General features: G+C 33.1%; 1 protein-coding gene across 15 annotated transcripts in view; it reads left to right on the top strand.

Annotated features, from left to right (window-relative positions):
* LOC124427160 (nuclear factor 1 X-type) overlaps positions 1-20,831 on the top strand; it is a 63,544-nt gene that overhangs the window by 25,719 nt on the left and 16,994 nt on the right. For 12 of the 15 annotated variants that reach the window (XM_046969757.1, XM_046969745.1, XM_046969744.1 and 9 more), the window contains 4 exons: positions 9,714-9,905; positions 10,224-10,407; positions 17,373-17,426; positions 17,716-17,814. In XM_046969757.1, the coding sequence (XP_046825713.1) occupies positions 9,714-9,905; positions 10,224-10,407; positions 17,373-17,426; positions 17,716-17,814 (529 nt within the window). Of the gene's footprint in view, positions 1-1,947; positions 2,089-9,713; positions 9,906-10,223; positions 10,408-17,372; positions 17,427-17,715; positions 17,815-20,831 lie in introns of those variants that run through there. The other 3 variants (XM_046969758.1, XM_046969755.1, XM_046969756.1) reach the window with 3 other exon arrangements.

Here is a 20,831-nt window from a genome sequence, read left to right as displayed (position 1 = left end):
TTTTTTTTATCTTTATTTCCTTCCTCCCATCGAATTCACGTGACACTAATATAACGTTCTTTGGGATAACGTCGAGCCCTTACGAAGAGCTAAACGACGTGCCTTTTTTTGCACAACGGTTCTTCCTTCCCACCCATCTCTCTCATCCCTCCCGGCCGCCTTTCAGCCAGATTCTGATTTCACAGAGGGGTTCTCCTCCACCGACAATTTGCCGCATAACGATGGCTTTCTTTCTTTTCGTAATTGAATCTAAATATTAAAGCCACCCCGCTGGCTTTGGCGTCGTCTTCCTTGATTTTTCCTTCATTAACGTCGCCTGTGCCACCTAAACCCGTACCAACCACCCTCCCCATCTTTGCTCTCGTGTACCATCCCTTCTCTGTCTCTTTTTCTCTTTTCCTCTCTTTTACTCCATCCTCGAATGGCGAGCTCTTAACCGCTCCAACCATTGCGAAAACTTTCGAGACTCGACGACCAGCGTCCTCGTCGCTGCGGAATATCGTTCGAAGAGAGAAAGAGAGAGAAAGGAGATAGAAGAGAGAGATACACTCCCGTCGAAATTACACCGTAACGCGTGTTAAAGAGTCGTGCTCGTTCAAGAACTTCACTTGGTGGCGACTCTAACCCCACGTTTCCAAGTACCCTCCTTCTTCCTCTTTATCTCTCTCTATCTCTCTCTTTCTCTCTCTTTCTCTAATCTTTCTCTCTTTTCATGTCTGCTATATACGGTGCGAAATAGTAAAACTAATTCTGGCTAACGTTAGCTGAAACTCAAATTCTCTTCTCTCTTTACAAATCCGCTTGTTTTATCTATGATAACATCTTTCGTAAGTTTCGATTGGACTGATTAAAAAATCGATACTTTCGTTAATAAGATTTTGAAGGAAAAGTTTTAGCAGATGATATTTTAACGAATGATAGAAATTATTTTTAATTAGTTAATTAGTTTTTAGTCTTACCGGATTTTAAAAAGATTAATTAATAAATGAAAGGATATAAATGGAAAAGGTTTTAAAAAGAAGAATATTGCATAATTAGGATAAATTTATCGGGTACTATGACTGTAACGAATTCTATATTAATATTATTTCGTTTCATACACTTTTATGATTAAAATAATAAACTAATAATAGAATTATAATAATAGAATTTCTAACAGTACAACGAAAAAAGAATCGTGGATTTTAAAAGGATTAATAAATAAATGATAGAACAAACAAAGTGTAATAATTAATATCAAAACTTAGCTTCTTTTCAAGTCTCGATTTATAGACCCTATAGAAAGTATAATTAAAAATTTAAACAATTAAAAAGAATTAATTAATAAGTAAAAGAAAAAGAAAAGTCTATAACTAATAATACCGATACGTCTTTATTTCAAGTCTCAATTTACAGTCCCTCATAGAAAACATTAATGATTTAAACGATTAAGACAACATATTAATGACTAACCGAAGAAAATAAAATCGTCGAAAGGAATAATAAATACAGAAAAGAATAAAAAAATTCCATAATTAATGATACCAATACTATTCTTCATTTCAAGTCTCGATTTACAACACCCCATAAAAAATATAATTAAAGATTTAAACGATTAAGACAATAAACTAATAACAGCGTTGATGAATAATGTGAGAAAAAGGAAGAGAAAAAAGAGAAAATCCACTGTACAATTTGCAGTTGGAATGTTCCCACCACTTTAGTACGACACGTCGGAAAGACGAAAATGAGCTGACCGTCGACCGTTAGGCTAAAAATGCAGACTGCGCTTTATTTCCCGCGCTTGAAAATAGCCCGTGAGGCACGGAAGCTCGCTCAACGACGAAGACGACGAAGTCCAAAACGACGACGACGACGACGAGGACAACGAGGACGACGACGACGACGATGACGATGTTTGGTAGTGGGGAAGGTGATCGGTAGGGGCGGTACAGCTCTCCCACTACCGAGCACTCGGTGCCGTGCTGTTGACTCGGTAGTGGGAGAATCAGCGACTGCCGCGTCGCAATGTGGTAGGGGCAATGATAACGGCGAGACCCATTGTGCACACGCTCGTATGAACAACGTGCTCTTGTCTCTACATACTATGTAAGTACATATGTGGTTATATATATATATATACACATATACATACTTACATACATGTCATAAGTATAGGAATATGTATACGTATATTATGTATATATATATATATATATATATATATATATATATATATATATATATATAAATACATATATTAGGTACATCGTATATTTGTTCATAGTTTCTCTCTTGTATGTATGTATGTATGTGTATGTATATATATATATGCTCTATGTGTCTCGTCTGTAGCCAATGTAAGAACGCCTTTTCTAGCACTATAATCCTTCGTAAAATCGTTCTGTGGTATCTCGAATGGATTCTGTGGATTACTTCGAGGTCAAAGCGAGGACGCGATTAGCAAGCGATCTTGTTACTTTGCTAATCGCTTTGTATCCTTCATCTTGTCTCTTCCTTTTCATTTTTTTTATTTTTCTTTTTTTTTCTGTTTTTTTATTATATTTCGTTAATAGCTATTGCCATTGTTATTAATCATTAGTAAGGAAAATGGAGAATGATTAATATGTTAATTTAAAAATTATATGGAAAATGGCGTTTAATTTATTAATTAACATTTTTGGGTTTGTAATTGTACTATCACGTATACAATATAGATATGTCGTCGGCACATATATTCCTGAAGATAGAGAAACGCTGCAACTTTGTCCCTCGGGATTTGCATACGTACGTATTTTGTACACGATGCAAGTACCGTGACGAAAGGGCACACGCGGAATGTATACCAGTTCGTTGCGAGTATTAGTATGTGTGACGTATACGTACTTACACGGATATGCAAGCACGTTCGTTTATATGCATTGGTAGTAGTCAACGAGAGAAAGAACGATCATTTTTGTTTATAAAATAACGAAACGATTTTCACAATAATTATAAATTATATTCTTATATTATTATTATCAAAAAGTAATCTATAAAGAAAATAATGATATCCAATGTAATTGTAAATAATAATATAAAGTAAATTAATAAAATAATAATAATATTATAATTATAACGTTATAATATTATTGTAAAAGAAATTTCATGATCTTTTATAATATATAATAATATAATAATATAATAATATAATAATAATAATTATTAAGACAAGAGATTATCTGTAAGAATAATAATAATTATTATTTTTCATTATTATTATTATTATTATTATTATTATTATTATTTTTATTATTATTATTATTATTATTATTATTATTATTATTATTATTATTATTATTATTATTATTATTATTATTCTTATTATTATTCTTATTATTATTATTATTATTATTATTATTATTATTATTATTATTATTATTATTATTATTATTATTATTATTATTATTATTTCCTATTATATAAGAACTTTAGATTTGTAATGCAAACGTTTATTGAACACGTTAAATCTATTTTTTTCTAACTACTTGAACTTATTTTCTCCAAAAAAGAAGAAATTCGAAATAACAGGAAGGCGAACTTACCGGACGATTATTTTTGTAATTCGTTTAGTGTCGTTTCGCTCGTACCAAAACTCGAAACGTTAGCGGGAGTTTAATGTTTTGGCAAGCGTTCGTTCAAAAAACAACATGTCGTGTTGTGTCCTCTCTCTCTCTCTCTTTCTTTCTCTCTCTCGCAACATCGGGACAAGTAGACTCCTCTGTAAACAAGCATTTCTCAATATACATATATATGTTTAGCTAAGTTTCTACAATTAAATACATGCTATAGAAAGGTCATATTATATATAGATATGTGTGTGTATGTGTATATATGAATACATACATATATATATGTCTTACAAATTTTCTCATTCTCTCATTATTCCATGCTATTTTGTCTATCATTTCAATAGAATAGAATAGAATAGAATAAAATAAAATAAAATACAAAATTTATTTATATGATCACAGTAGTACAAATATGATATAAATAATATAAATTAAAGATACATATAAATAACAATAAAAAGAGAGAGAGAGAGAGAGAGAGAGAGAGAGAGAGAAAATATCACACACTACTATTCCATACTACCTCGTCCTTTGAATAGAACAGAATAGAATATTTATTTATGTTTACAAGTTTACAAATACGATATAAACCAAAGCCACATAAAATAAAAAATGGTACATAAATATTACCTACCTATATATAAAAAAAAGAACGATGAAGAAAGAGAGAAAAATTTCATGGAATATGTTTAGTAAGAATTAAAAAAAAAGAAAAAGAAATAAGTAAAATAAAAAAGAAAAAGAAGAAAAGAAAAAAATAGAAAAGAAAAGAAAATAATGATCGCTGATTCGTCGAACGACGAATAGCGAAATTCAAAGAAGGCTTGAACGTGAACGTCGTTGTTAAAACCGACGAGCTTTGGTTCTCTATCCACGATGCATGCATGCACCTTAAAAAGTACTTAAACGAGAGTACTAGGTGTTCACATGTATTCGTCGTACATACATACATACACATATATATACATATCTACCTACGTACGTACTTACTTATATAGATATTTACGTAGATACGTAGACGATGATCGGACGCTTCACTACCAATTCGAAAATAAATCGACGACAGCTGTTGCGTTCGCGTTTGCGTTGGCCCGTTAGCGTCGGCATAAGTATCCGGATGAGGCTACAACATCGTCAACCCTGAGAATTAAGCTCGCTTTTGCACCTATAATTTTTTTCGACTGTCGTCGTCTTTAAAGGATCATACCTGAAGATGATGCCTCAAGAAGATTCTTATCAATGATTAATCTATTATTAATCGTTTATATTTAAAAACGTTTACGTATGTTTATTTAGAAGACTTTTTTAATATTATTTATCCTTCTAATTTTAATTTTCTAATTTTATTTTATTCCATTTTTCTTTTATTTTATTCCATTTATTCTTCTAGTTGCATTTAATTTCAACGTCGTTGACATTGTTAATATCAATTTTTATGATTTATTAATTGGGACAACCTTGTATAAGAATATTATTAACTCTTTCTTCTTTATAGGGCAAAAAAACTGATAACAATAATCGATCGAATTTTTTTAATTTTTTTTCTTTTTTCTTTTTTCTTATTATGATAATTATTTCATAACGATATTAATTTTAAATTAATAGATATATATATATATATATATATATATATATACATATATTATATATTGAATCAGGGGTTAATAAATAAATAAATAATAATATATATATTAATTAGTTTATAAATTTATGTTTATAAACTAATTTAATTTATTTTAGTTTATAATATATAATATAATTTAATTAGGTAATTAATAAATAAATAAATAAATATGTATATATTTAACAATACTAACAACGATATAACATATATATATATATATATATATATATATATATATATATATATATATATATAAATATAACTGTATATATATCTGCGCTTTAAGACAACTATAAATATTAACTATTAATATTGTGATTTAATTGCAAATCTTTATTTGTAAATTGAATCTTGAAATTAATTTTATATAAAAAAAATTATCCATTTACGATGATCCGTCGTGGTCATCTCATTATCAATAAAAATCGATGCTCATATCGACATTCCTCCGATAGAAATAGTTAAGTACAACTTTCTTTTCTTTTGGTTTTTATTTATTTTCTTTGTTTCTGTCTTTTTTCTTTCTTTCTCTTTTTTCTATTTTCTGACCAGTCTTTTTCAAATTGCTGGATGAATGAAACGACGAGAAGGAGAGGTATCTAAAACGAAAATAGAAACGAAAGAACGAGCCTCGGTGATTCTTTCCTTCTGGATCATCCTCTCTTCTTCCTACTTCTCTGTATCTCGACCACTTCCCTTCCATCTTCTCTTACCTCTCCCTCCCCCAGGTCCCCTTTCTTTTTCTACTTCTCCCGCGTGGCTTTGTTTCTCTTGGATATTGCAATTGAAGCTTTCTTATATCCTCGAGATTACCTTGCATCTATCTACATGAAAAAAGAAGTCACACGAAAACGTTCAAACGTTTTCTGACAAGTAGCTTGTAGATTAGAAAAATTTTGCGATATAAGAAATATATAAGTATATATGTTCGATACGTTACATTACGAAACTAGGGAATTAAATTATACTAATAAAAGAAATTACTCGAGAAGGTATATATTTTTTGGAGTTTTATTATTAATATTAAATACTTATTTTATATCGTTAACACTTAAAGATTATCATTAGGAAAATTACCCTCCCCTTCACACACATAGACTTACGAAAACATGCGCGCAAGTACGTGCGGATTTTATTTTAATATTAATAAAATTCATAATGAAACTGATAATATTAATTTTGTTTATTTGATCTATCAGTAATGATAATGTTATCACAAAACTTAATTAGTTCTCTTACATACTTCGATATAAACGTAACAAATAGTTAGCTTATATGGTGACATTTAATGATAATCTTTTAAAATTAAATAAGAAAATTTCAAATTTATTTTTTTCCCCTTTCTGCAATAACAAAATATTAGGTTGAATAGTATATATATATATTATATATATATATCTATATATGCATTATATATATATATATATATATATATATATATATATTTATATACACATATATAAATAAAAACTTTGGTATCATTGATGACGTTAATAATAAATATATATATATATATATATATATATATATATATATATATATATATAATATAGAAGAATGATATACACACATATGTCAATGTCGTCAATATCAACGTTGTTAATATATGTTTATATATATAAATTTAATTTGTTTATGTACATATCTATAAAAGATTATGAATTGAATCGTTCAATATATAGAAAAATAGAAATAAAAAAAAAGTAGTTCGGCAATTCATTTATCAAAAGATCATCAATATTTCTTATGCAGACTCGATAAGTTAAAGATACTGAGTAAACTCGTAAGTTTCTTCGATCGTATAAATCTTACATAGTACTACGTTTTTATTATGCTTTTCCTTCGGTACAACATTCACGTACGAGTCGTTCGATCGTCCTTTCCCTACCTCATCCATTTTCTCTCTCTTTCTCTCTTTCTCTCTCTCTCTCTCTCTCCCACTCTTTCCTTATCTCTATCTGTATTTCTATCTCTTTTTCCCTTTTTCTTGTTCTTGAATCTAGCCTTCCCAAGCTCTCGCAGAAAGTAATTGAATTCGTCTCACCTTGAGCCAACCTAGGATGGAGCTTCGTCGAATTAACGAAATTGAACGTATTTGAGAACAATCGATCGTGAGAGAGCTATTCAAAAAGTCTTCTATTTGTTTTATTGTTAAATGATTTTTAGATTTATAAGTACATATGTATATTTATAATAATTATTTAGTGATATTAGTTCTCATGATTTAGTGATTGGAATAATCTCTATAAGAATTTTATTTAAGAATTTTTCGGACATCAATATATAAATATATATATATACATATATATATATATATATATATATATATATATATATATATATATATAATTTTAAGGTACGTGCATATACTTAGATAAAAATGCATGATAAATATTCATTGAAATAAATTTTAATAATGCGATGACTTCATAATCGAAATATCATATGTCAAATTACAACAATAAATATTTAAAACGATCCGATAGACATTGACTGGCAAGCAGTGATAAAAATCAATTTTTATAACATATTAACCCAGTAAGACATTCGAAACGTTGCATATTTATATAAAAAATTTTACTATATATATATATTTAAAATGATCCAAGAGATATTTGCCGAAATTAATTTTTTTTAGATTGTTATTGAGTCCCTTTCTACGAATGTTCTAAATAACAACAACAACAACAACAATAAGAGAAACAAACATATACGTTAGCAACATTGCGCATCAAGTGGGTTTCAACATAGGATTAAGGGGAGGAAAAGAAAGAAAAAGAAAAAGAAAAAGAAAAGAAAAACACCTAAAAAAGAATGTATCGCGAGCGTAACTGGAAAGGATTTTCACTTAGCAAGAAACGGCGGCTCGTGAAGGAGGTAAACTGCCGCGCCTAGGTGTACGCACGTCACGGTTTAACGTGGCCGATACGTTCGTGGTAACTCTTCACACTTGGCATACTTGATCGGATTTATGCTCGCTCGGTCTCGCTCCCACGTGCTCGGCCTCGCGCGAGGTTCGCGTTCGCTTGGAGTTTACTCTCCCTCCCATCCTTCCCTCCCACTCACTGTTCGAAGAGCCTAGGAAGAGCGGGATAGATGCACCAATGCATTCCGCGCACTTTGCAAACGCATTTCTCAGGGACGTTATATGCATCCGCCAATGCACTTGCTATTCCACGCGTGCCAACGGCCACACGCGTGCGTTGCATTTTCTTTCGGCTCGAAGAGTCCAGCAGCTTCTTCTTCTTCTTTTTCTTTCTTTTTTTCTTTTCTTTTCTTTTCTTTTTTTTTCTTTTTTTCCTTTTTTTCTCTTTTTTTCCTCTTCTTTTCCTCTTCTTTTCGTCTTCTTTTTATTCGTTGTCCTCGTCGTTGCTATTGCTCTTGTCCTGATCCACGTTATCGTACTACTGCTACGTCAGGGGTTCTTAACCGCTCAAAAACGATACAAAATTGCTAAGATTATATCAATTTTGAAAAAAATAATGTCACGTGACAACGAGTTAAAAATTATTTAGGTACTTATTTATTTATAGGCATTCCGTTGTAACATAATTTTTTATAATTAAATGAGGAAACTTTATATCGGAAAATTAATGATTCTAAATATATAAATTATACGTAGTATAGTGTAGTTGTAGCAATAGGTATAAGTTTCATATTATATAATTTCTTTTCTTTTTTCTTTTTTTGAAACAGAAACACAAAAATTGGGTTATACACGATTAATATTAATAAGGATCGAACAAAGTCAGAACGACTTTTCTTTGTCGGAATATATCTTATTACCTATACCTTTTCGGAATATGCTTGAATATTAAATCTTTGAAGTATTTCCAAAATCGTCGATAAAAGACTTGAATCGAGTATAATCTCGTACGTCAATAAAAAATCTCAAAAACCCTTAAATCGAGCTTTTCTACTTTATAAAACGAGCAACGCCTTCAACTTATTTTCCTTTCGAATTCTCAAAAATAAAAAAGAAAGAAAGACAAAAAAAAAGAGAGAGAACGAGAGATAGAATCGTTGGGAATTAACGAAAGGTTTTCTCGAAACGAAGTTTGCTTTGAAAGAAGTTTCGGTAGATACTCTCAACCCTCTCGAACGTTAATCATCGTTTCTGGGGATAGTGGGAAGGGCGATTTACATTCTACAACGTGTTTTTCAACGGGTGCTAATCAGTTTGAGTGCCTTCTCGTTCGTACCACGTTGATTAATCGAGATTCCAGTGATTCATTAGCTCGACCTCGAAAACCAATCGGAAAAGATCGAGTTCGAATAAGCACAAATTCAATACGATTTCGATAGATCGATTTGTATAAAGTCATGACGAAGAGAAATAAATTCCATTAATAAATTCATGAATGCTTAAGCCATTATTTTTCTACTTAACTTAGATTCAAAGAATCTCTCAAAAGAATAATTGTAAGACATTCTATTTATATCTACATCAAATTGCCAAATATATAAATATTTTGTATATCTTTAATCTTTTTTTTCAGAACGAAAAGCTGGAGGTGAAACAGAAATGGGCCTCGCGGCTTCTGGGAAAGTTACGAAAGGATATCACGCAAGAGTACAGAGAAGATTTCGTACTAAGTATCACGGGGAAGAGACCAGCCATGTGTGTCCTTAGCAATCCTGATCAAAAGGGCAAAATGAGGAGGATCGACTGTTTGAGGCAAGCCGATAAGGTAAAATATAGAAATTATTTTTCTCTCTCTCTCTCTCTCTCTCTCTCTCTTTCTTTCTCTCTCTTTCTTTCTCTTTCTCCCTCTCTCTCTCTTTCTCTCACGCACACACACACACACACACACACATTTTTGTCTGTTTGTCTCTCTGTTTTTCTGTTTCTCTCTATCTTTATCTATCTGTCTCTCTCTTTCACTCTTTCTCTCTCTCTCTCTCTCTCTCTCTCTCTCTTTATTTGATATACTTTCAAAAGTATAACATTCAAATGAGAAAATCGAAGCTTCGACCGACATATCCCCCCTCCCTCGTTGATGTCACAGGTATGGCGATTGGACCTGGTAATGGTGATTCTCTTCAAAGCAATTCCGTTGGAGTCGACGGACGGGGAACGGCTTGAGAAGACCGCGGAATGCGCTCAGCCGGGCCTCTGCGTCAACCCCTATCACATCAACGTCTCCGTCCGGGAACTCGATCTCTACCTCGCCAATTTTATCACCAGTCACGGTAAGAGATCGTCGCGAATTATTACAGAGTCCAATTAAAACGTTTCCTTGATTCATGTCCGTTTATCTATATGTTCGGAATAGGATCGATCATCTTTATATTGATCATTTTAAAATAAGATAAGATTAATGAAGTTTTTAGAATTTTTCCATCATAGAATTATCAAGTTGTTCTTTTAATGTATCGAGATAATCGAGGTATTTTATCATATAGAATTTTTGAACATTAGGATAATCAAATTGTCATCCGTGAACTATTCGAATAATTGATGCCTTATCGTATACGATTTTTTTTTAACATTAGAATCATTCAGGCGTCTTTTTTAAACGTTCATATAACCGAGACTTTATCGTGAAAAAAATATCAAGATAGTCAAGTTGTCATCGTGAAGTTTTCAAATTATGAATGTTTTATCATATAAAATCTTAGGACGTCGAGTTGTCCTCATAAAGTATTCAAATAGTCAAGGGTTCACGATAAAATATTGTTGAATGTCAAGGTCATGAAATAAACATTTAAATAAAGCAAATAGAGCAGACAATAAAGGTTAATGTAAATCTACTATAGCGTAAAATGTCCAACGTAAAATGTTCAACATAAAAAAAAGAAAAAAAAAGACGTTAAAATTTCGAATCTTTAATATAAAATATTTTCATGATCTAGCGAATGAAAACGTAATAATTTTGTATATAAAATAAATAGTTGTCGTCTATGTAGAGATATGTAACGTGTTATCAACGAAAGCTCCTAAGCCGAGCCTGGTTCGATTTTGGCTTTCCATGCCAACGACCGCGCTACTCGCCGGCTACGTTCATTCACTCGCACATCCCTCCGTTCAAAGTGTCGGCTCTCGCTACTACTCCACTCGGCTTCGATTCAAAGTTTCTTGGAACGTCTTGCCAATTTCACAGGTCCCCCATATGACATGGCACAGCGGCGGCGAGGCCACATGGCGTGCGGTCTCAGTCAGCCTGACAATGAGAGAGAGAGAGAGAGAGAGAGAGAGAGAGAGAGAGAGAGAGAGAAAGAGAAAGAAAGAGAGAAAGAGAGAGAGGCCGACTGAGAAACGTTTTAGCGCACGCGCATGTACGCACGCAAGCAACCAACTAGCCAAGCAACCAACTAGCCAAGCAACCAAGCAACCAAGCAAGCAAGCAAGCAAGCACGCACGTATGCACGCACGCACGAACTAACGCACGTGCCGATCTCTTCCCTTTCCTTCCTTTCTTCCTTCATTCTTCACTTTTATTTATAAGAGAGACCATGCGTCGAATTCGCTTTATCCAGACTCGCCATAACGGGGCTCGTTTCGATTGGGGACATTGTCATTGATCAGCTGAATCGTTTGAATGCAATCGAGTCTTCTAAAAAATCAAACAAGATAATAACTTTTTTATTGCTCAATGTTTGCTCTTTCAAACGTTTTAAATCGATTCAACGAATTTACAGTCGAACTGTTCAAATATTCTCATTGAGAAGCTATTATAGAATATTTTTCGAACTAATTTTTACAATTTTCGAGATCTGTTCCTTAGTAACAATGTTGTTTTCAGTTTTCGTTGTTCTTTTATAAAGCACGTCGGTATATGATTTTAATGAAACTAATATCGTTCGAATATCTAACAGATCTCAAAAATTAAAATTCAAAAGAGACACGGAAAAAAAAGGAGAGAGAGAGAAAGAAAGAGAGAGAGAGAGAGAGAGAAAGAGAAATATATATAAAGAAAGAAAGACAGAGGAAGAGGAAGAGAGTGTACGAAATTCGAAGATTCTTCAAACGGGTGCCAGAAGATCACCCAGGGTCGACCGACGAACCTAAACTTTCCCTCTCGACGTTCTCTCGCATTCATTGAACTCATCGGCGCACTTGGAAAGGCACGATTTCCTACGACTCCTGGCAGAGTAGCTACTCGAATTCTGACAAGCGAACGAACGTGCTAGTAGTAAGTGATAGTAACGTAGTACATAGACGCCAAACAAGCAACCAACAAGCCAGCTAGTAGCTACTGACCGACAGAAAGAGAATTGACTTACTCTTCTCTTCCTACGGCTTGGCAACGATGTATCTAATGTTTACAGCCGTCCAACGAAAAAATTGGCGAAGCCCATCGACACCTATACGAAAAAATATCTACGAAAAGAAAAAAAAAGAAAAAAAAATATTTTATCTTGCAAACAATAGGATAATACGACCAAAACGATTCCCTTCATTTTCATTAAAGAAGATGAGTCTTTAATATCGTAGAATCATATCGAAAATAGAAGAACATTTGAATATTCTTAGAACGATTAATTTTGGGTAATTAATATTAGGTAATAGGCGATAAGTAAATCAAATACAGTGTTCGTATCCATTCGACTAACGAGTAATTATAGAAAGACCGCGCGTGATAATAGTTAGCAACTTCCTATAATAATAGCGTCTATTAGGTCAGTTCAGACTAAACGAAATGAATGTCTACTTTTAGCTTACTTCGTCAGCCATTTTTATATCTCTTTTCTCGTTCTCTTTTTCCCTCCCTGTCTCTTTCTCTTTTGTTAGCGTTACGTAGAAACGATCACACGGAAGGGTCAGAAGTAGTAAAGTCTTCGACTAGCCGGACCCGTCTTCTTGGCAGCAACTAAGTTTATATTATTGTGCCACCGTGTATATTTACAGAGGGTCAGGAATTTTTATGATGTTGATCGTACGGCAGACTCTCTATGACTGTGGGCCGTTCATCACCGAGGACGGCTGTTCACCGGAAACCCCGAGGAATTCCGAAATTCTAAAATCGTTTGATATTCTTCGATTGTTATTCCATCATATTATCTTCTCGATATTATTTACTGATGAAAAATTTTATCTATATTACATATCTATATACCCATATATCGATTGCAGTTTAAAACGAAAAAAGAAAAATGAATCTGATCGATTTCATCCTTTATCGAATGATAAAAGTTAAAACTCTAACGGCTGGCCAAGAAAAAAGTGCTCGAAAAACTCGTACCGTTTAGCTACCTAGCTAGAGTTAGCTAAGTTATTAAAGTCGTCGAGGTGCTTTTCCCATTTTGTCTTTCGAAAATGGCCAAGTGAAACAACTCGTTGAGAACAAAGATGGCGATGGTGGCGTCGATAGTGGTGCTGGTGGTGTTGGTGGTGGTGGTGGTGGTGATGTTGCTATTGGTGTTAGTGTTGGTAATGCTATCGCGAAACTGCAATACGTCCGAGAAACGTGTGCTCAGGGCACCTGTCCTCTCTCACACTTTCATAAGAGACGATGATACTTACGCAACCGAGGCGATATTTAGCTCTTAGGGCAAATACGCAGCAACTTCTCTCTACCCCTCTCTTTCTCCCTCTCTCTCTCTCTTTCTCTCTCTCTATCTTTATCTATCTATCTCTCTTTATCTCTATCTCTATCTCTAACTCTTTCTATCTCTTTTTGCACTTCAACCATCTCGTTGTTTTAGACCGACAACTTCAAGTTGAGTTTCATTTTCCACGCACGAATATGTCACATGTGTTAGATGAAAAAGATTTTCTGCAAAATTGTTTTCTCTATTTTCAATCTTATATATATATAGAATATATGTATATTGCCGTTCTTTCAGGTTAAATGAATTCATCGATTTTGATCATGACTCGAGGATGAATAAAAAGACAAGTTGGTTTCACGTGCGTCTCGATACGCTCGGTATCGTTCGAAGTATCTCTCTTTGCCAAGTTCGACGTTCGAATCTACTCGGCTAGTCGAGTATTGAGTTTCCCTCGAATTTACGACGCGTGCCAGACGTTTCGTCGACGAACGATGCGAGTACTTTTTTTTATCCCTTTTTGCCTTTCATTTTCTTTCTTTTTCTTTTTCTTTCATAAGCCGCTACAACACACATATTGTTTGTATATATAAAAATTGTATGTATCTATTTCAATGTTGGATTATATATGATTAAATTAACGATTATGTTTGCACTTGCACAAAATTTTAAAGATTTATCGATATACATATAAGATAGACAAGAATGAGATTGATTTAAAGCTCGTCTAGCTTCATTGTTGAATTTCTTTATAGATTCATTATGAATAATTAACGAATCATTTCTTGACGAATCATGTTCATCTCGTTTATTGCTTCGTGTGGATCCTTTAAATTTAAATTAATTGATATAATAACGAGAATGTAATGACCCAATGTTCATTTGCCAAATTGATTAACTTCGCTAAACGAAAAGTAGATAAAATTAATAAATTATATCTAAGGATTATATATATATATATATATATATATATATCATAATATTTTTTATATATATGATTATATATATATATATCATAATATGATATATATATATATTATTTATATATTACTCGATGTCCATATAAATTCTCGTCTTTTAATGACGTTAAGTCTAATTATTAAGAAAGTTTATTTTAAATATAAAATAGTTAAGGATCAGCCAAAGATTTGTGTTTGAATACAATTAAAAAAAAAAATCCGAAAGTCGAGTTAATCGTTTTGGTTTGCAAACAATCTATAAATAATAATGCTCGACATTATTGTGACATTTAAAAAAAATAAAAGATAAAAAATAAAATGAAGCAAAAATAAAACAAAATGCGGGTTAGACAAGAATCGAAAAAGGCCGCTTTTACTTGGATTAAACTTTAAAATCGTTCTACGTATCAGTAGGAGGGGTGCGTTTCGTTTTAAATGCGTGCCTCCTCGTGAACAAGCCTGTGTATCCTCCTGAAATGTGCGTGCGCGAGCGTGCGAGCGAGAATCTCTCTTCGCGAGCGAGCATGTGACCGTGCGTGCCGATGTGTGCTCGCTCTATAAATAAATAGGCGACGGACATCTTGTAGCGGAGCTCATCGTGCTTCGCTTATACACGTTGATTTTCTTTCTCGATCGACCTACCACCGAGAATACCTGAAAAGAATATTTTTACGAGAGCTCGATCATGATCGATGATCCAGTCGAGATCATCCGAGATCAATATCTCTTCTTTTTTTTGATCATCTCTCTCTCCTTCTCTCTTTCTCTCTCTCTCTCTTTCTGTCTCTTTCTCTCTTTCTCTATCTATCTATTTATCTCTCTTTCTCTATCTATCTATTTATCTCTCTCTATCTCGTTTACAATTTTTCACAATTTTTCATAATATTATATTGTGTTAAATAATAAATATTATTTTTTTTTTTCAAGTGTATTATATAATGCAATATAGATTTTAATCTAATATTGTTTAATAGCAATTAATTAAATGTATTAGTTGATATTCTAACGATTATGTGTCTTAATTTTACGGGAATATTATATTATATTATATTACATTATATTATATTATATTATATTATAGGATATTATATATATATATATATAATATAATTTCTTCTGACTCAATTTAATTTGTTCAATTTCTCGATTTCTCAATTTCTCGATTCTCAAAATCGTAGAACAATTTCCAAAAATCGACGATACATTTCAGCTATAATTAATAAGCTAAAATTGAACGAAATCCAAAAATAACAATATCGTGCAGGTGAATTGACGCTCTCTCTCTCTCTCTCTCTCTCTCTCTTTCTCTCTCTCTCTCTTTCTCTCTCTCTCGCTTTCTCTCTCTCTCTCTCTCTCTCTCTCTCTCTCTTTCTCTCTCTTTTGATCTTTCATAAAATGATATTGATTATGCTTAACTATAGAAACACATAGAGTGGTCCATTTAAAGATTCTTTTTAACAATAATAACGATTCTTTTTTAGATTAAATGAAATAAGAAAAAAAATATTACGATTGTCGAAATATATTTTCGTCCTTGATGAGAATCAAAATTTTTACGATCGATTTTTTTTTATGAAATCAAGCTTCTAACACTTTTAACGATGCAGTCTGTATAATAATATAATTTTTTCCTATCTCTCATTGCACATTTTTATATATTATTATTTATATATTCAAGAACCAAAAAAAGAAGACTGACGAGTTTTCATTAATACGTACTTGCAAAAATTTTCGGAACCAGTATAACGTGCTTACATAAAAAAAACCAAATGTTATTTTTCCAAACCTATCTTGGAACTTTTAAAGAGAACTTAATGATTAAAGCATATTAAAAGAAAGAAAAAAATAAAACAAAACTAAAATAAGTGAAAAGAAAATAATATTAATCTTGTCGTTCATTTATTTATTTGATAAAAATTGATCGAGATCTCACGTTTACGGATCATGGATTGTCAATCGTAGAGACAACAACGGTGGAGTGGAATGGTATCTATTATTATTCCAAGACGAAATGCGTCCGTCGCTCTTCGCGTAACATCGCTCGACCGCGTGCAATCGCAACAGGACGGCTACGTGAGATTTTGCAATTGCATTCCGCGACTTTGCACACCCTTTCTAACGTAACGAGGAAAGGAGGAATGGAGGGAGCAGGAATGGTAAATGGGAGGTGACAGTGAACAGGTGGAAGTGGGTAGCAAGATAGTAAAGAAAATTCATAAATAAAAAAAGAAGCTCTCTTATTTATAACTCAGTATAATTTCATTTCGCGTTCGTTATCTTCGTTGGATATATTAACGTATAAACTTTCGTCCTTGTCTTATGAGAGAAAGAGAGAAAAGGATACTTCGTGATTAGTTGGATTATAATCGATTAATTCTTAGAGGCGCAGAAAGTAAACGCGCGTGACTCTCGTCACCCTCGAAAACTCGAACACACGCGTTCCGGGCTGCTCCCGTGTATTTCGGTGGTATGTTGCGTAATGAGATTTGCGTAAGGCACGACGATATAAAACATTCGTGTGACGGTAAAGTCGTTGATGAAGAGGGAATTAGACTCGTGGGGTATATGAAGAAGGAAGGTAGGAAGGTAGGAAGGAAAAAAAATAAAAGGAAAAAGAATAGGGAAAAGATGAAAAGGATTTTAATTAAATATTCAAAGCAGATTTTACTCGTTCCAATGTTGTTTTCTTTTTCTTATTATTTACAGAGGTCCTAAATGGCATCTGCAATGCAAGCAAAGAAGAGGAAAGGCGGCGAAAAGGTATAAAACGATAATTATTTGTTCTTTAAATACATTATTGCCTTTTATTTGTGTTTCTTTCTTTGATGTTTCTTTTTTTGTTTTCCCGCCTTTATTTTTTATTTTTTTTTAATTTTTTTTTCATATTATTTTCATTACAAACCCAATCATCTCTTCCTTCACATTACCTTGATTCCTCGTTCATAATATAAAACAAGCAAAGCAACTGACTGTTTTATAGCGATTCCAAAAGAATGTACCTCAATGAGAATTACATAACGAAACATCGCCGACTGGGTTCTGTTCCCAGGTGCAGGATACCACGAACTTTATAACGGTGTCGTGTGCAATGACACGATCCTCGCGACAGGTGTCTTCAGCTCGAAGGAGCTCTGGATGCTTTCAAAAGGTACGACGAAATCTTTTTTTTTTTACACTAGCAAATACCCGCGATTTCGTTTTATTTTGCATGAAATCAAAGAATAAGTATATATTTCAATGTATACATGCATATATACATATGTGTATATACGTGTATATAAACATATATATATATATATATATATATATATATATATATATATATATATACATATTGTAGATATATACAAAAGACGTTTTTATCTAAAAGCTTTCTAAAGTTCGATCGATAAGTCATGCTTCACGTTCGATGCTTTCGAAAGGTAACGCACAAAATGATATCGAGATCTTTTGAAAGCATCCTAACGTGTACGTCGGATCGCGATCATTGAAATCGATCATACATCATCATTATTCTTTCATTTGTTAGCAAATAAATCTATAAAAGAGAACGAGGGAAATAGAGAAATTAAGTTTGACGTAATGAACAAGAGAAAAGGAAGTAAAGTTAGAAAAGATGTAGCAATTACGCGGAGATAATTTTTTTAACCTTTGATAAATCAAATGGAACGGTCATAAAAAGAAAAAAAAATAAAAGATAGAAAGAAGAGATAATATGCGCACATAGTGTGAGAGAGTGACTCGAGCCGGACGAATGCATTTAGGGGTTGTTCGCTACTACTTTCGCAATTTACTGTAAATTTTAGAGCTTAGCCGACTTTAAAAAAGTGTTCCCCCGGAAAAACGTGAAGGAAAAAATTACGGAAAAAAGAGAGAGAAAAAGAGAAATTCTTTTTTGGTATTCACAAAAAAAATAATATACTCCTTCCATTTTCGTAAGTTCGAATTTTTCTCATTTTCTTCTCGATATGTCTGACTCATAATAATTACTTAATTTTTTTCTTACATTGGATTTTCTTCTATTTTCTTTTTTTTTTTTTTTCTTCAATCAAATAATGTCAGAGATTATGATATTTCTATTTGTTATATTTTAAATGCAGTAAAATTTATTTTATCATCTAACAATCATAAGTATCTAATAAATATTGAAACGAATATATTTCGACTAATATATTTGAAACATGTTTCCCCTGGTTTTTAAAAAATTGCTTGATATACATTCACACACCACAATTACAATATTCTTATTTGATTATATATTTAAATTCAAATAATAAAATTTAATATATTTCATTATCAAACAATAACAGGTATTCAATAAAAATAGAAATATGATCAATACGATAATGTATTTTAAATCAATAAAATAAGATATATACATACATATATATAAAAGTTGTCGATCAATTTTCGATGATCGCAATTTACATTCAAAAAAAAAAAAGAAAGAAAAGAGAAAAAAGAAAGAAAGAAAGAAAAAAGAAAGACAGAGAAAAAAAAGAAAGAAACAAAAAATGACCAAACGAGGGATACAATCGTGATAGCTCGTGCTAGACACGCGACTAACATTGTCGTTAAATAGAATAATAGGCCAGGAGAACGCGTATCAAGAAACTGTGCGAGTCTCGAAACATGCCTCGACAAATGCACGCAGTGAGTAGTATAGCCGTATCTCTCTCTCTCTCTCTCTCTCTTTTTCTCTCTCTCTCTTTCTTTCTCTCTCTCTCTCTCCCTCTTTCTCTAGCTAGTATCTCACCAACTCGTCTCCTCTCTTTTCCTCTCTCGTGGCAGCAGATTAGTATGCAACCCGGTGTATTAATAGACAGGGAACAATGCTCAGGGCCTCAGAGCTTGCTAAGAGCTTCGGACTCTCTCTCTCTCTCTCTCTCTCTCTCTCTCTCATTCGTTCGTTCGTTCTGTTTCTCCTTCTTTCCTTTTCTCTCTTTCTCTCTCTCTCTCTCTCTCGTTTCGTGAACATTCTCTTTCCTCTCCGTCCAAGTTTATTGGAGGCAGGCAGGCGAGTCTCGTTGCTGGTGGTTTTCGCGCCACTGTTACGGCTCAATTGTGCTTTCCTGAACGGTTTCCGTCTTTCCGCGTTTCTCCCGACGTGGAAATAACTTGTTAGGAGGGGCGGACTCTTAACACTTGGAAAATTGTGGCAATGCGAAGTGGCAAACAAAACAAGAAGGTGAGAGAAAGATGGAAGAGAAGAAAGAAATCTTTTTCGTTTTCGTACTACATTCCTTTGTGAAGAATCTCGAGTCAATTAGAAAACGATTACAAAGAGATCTCTCTCTCTCTCTCTCTCTCTCTCTCTCTTTCTCTCTCTCTTTCTCTCTCTCTTTTTTTCTCTCTCTTTTTCTCTCTATCTCTTTTTTTCGTGTTCGTATTAATGTCATTTCTCACGTCATCTATCACGAAAATTAGAATTGATCGATCATTCAATCAAATATGGTCATTACTTTCTAACAAGATCTTTTTGTTTCTAAAGTACGACAGTGAGAGAACTATAGTATGTATTATAGTAACGAAGAAACGATCGCGAACCAATTCGAGCAAAGTTTTCTTGGTTAAAAAAAAATGGGAATCAAGCTGACGCCGATGCACGTGCAATCCTGGTCCGTTCTCCATTCTCTCTCCCTCTCCCTCCTCCCCACTTTTGCGCCCACAATGCACATACTCCCACAGCAGATCCTCTCTCTCTCTCTCTGTCTCTTTTTCTTTCTCTATCTGTATCTCTCTGTCTACCTCTCTATCTCTCTTTTTAGTCCTCATGACTCTAGCAACTCTAGGCCCGCGGGGAGCACTATTTTCTAGGATCTTTTTTTTTCTCCCCAATATTCGACTCTCTTTCCCCTAGTGGAGCTCGCACCAACATCATGTGGACCACCAACACGGGCATGCGTTTTCCCGAGTATCTAGTGAACGGCCTACTGGGTGACTGCATGATGGTGATAGGGCGAACGGAAAAAAAGAAAAAGAAAAAAGAAAAAGAGAGAAAGAAAGAAAGAAAAAAAAGGGGGCGCAATTTTTGCCACGCGTAATCGTCCGGGCGAAAGGGAAAAAAGGCGTAGGATTAATATTCTCGATGGCATTGTGCGAAAAGCGAGAGAACATTTTTCCATGCGATGACGTTGTGGAACGATCGACCTCCCTCTCCCCCTT

The sequence above is a fragment of the Vespa crabro genome, chromosome 9, assembly GCF_910589235.1.
Source record: "Vespa crabro chromosome 9, iyVesCrab1.2, whole genome shotgun sequence".
Lineage (NCBI taxonomy): Eukaryota > Metazoa > Arthropoda > Insecta > Hymenoptera > Vespidae > Vespa > Vespa crabro.
Note: the sequence above shows the minus strand (reverse complement) of the source record. Positions and strands in the feature narration are given on the sequence as shown.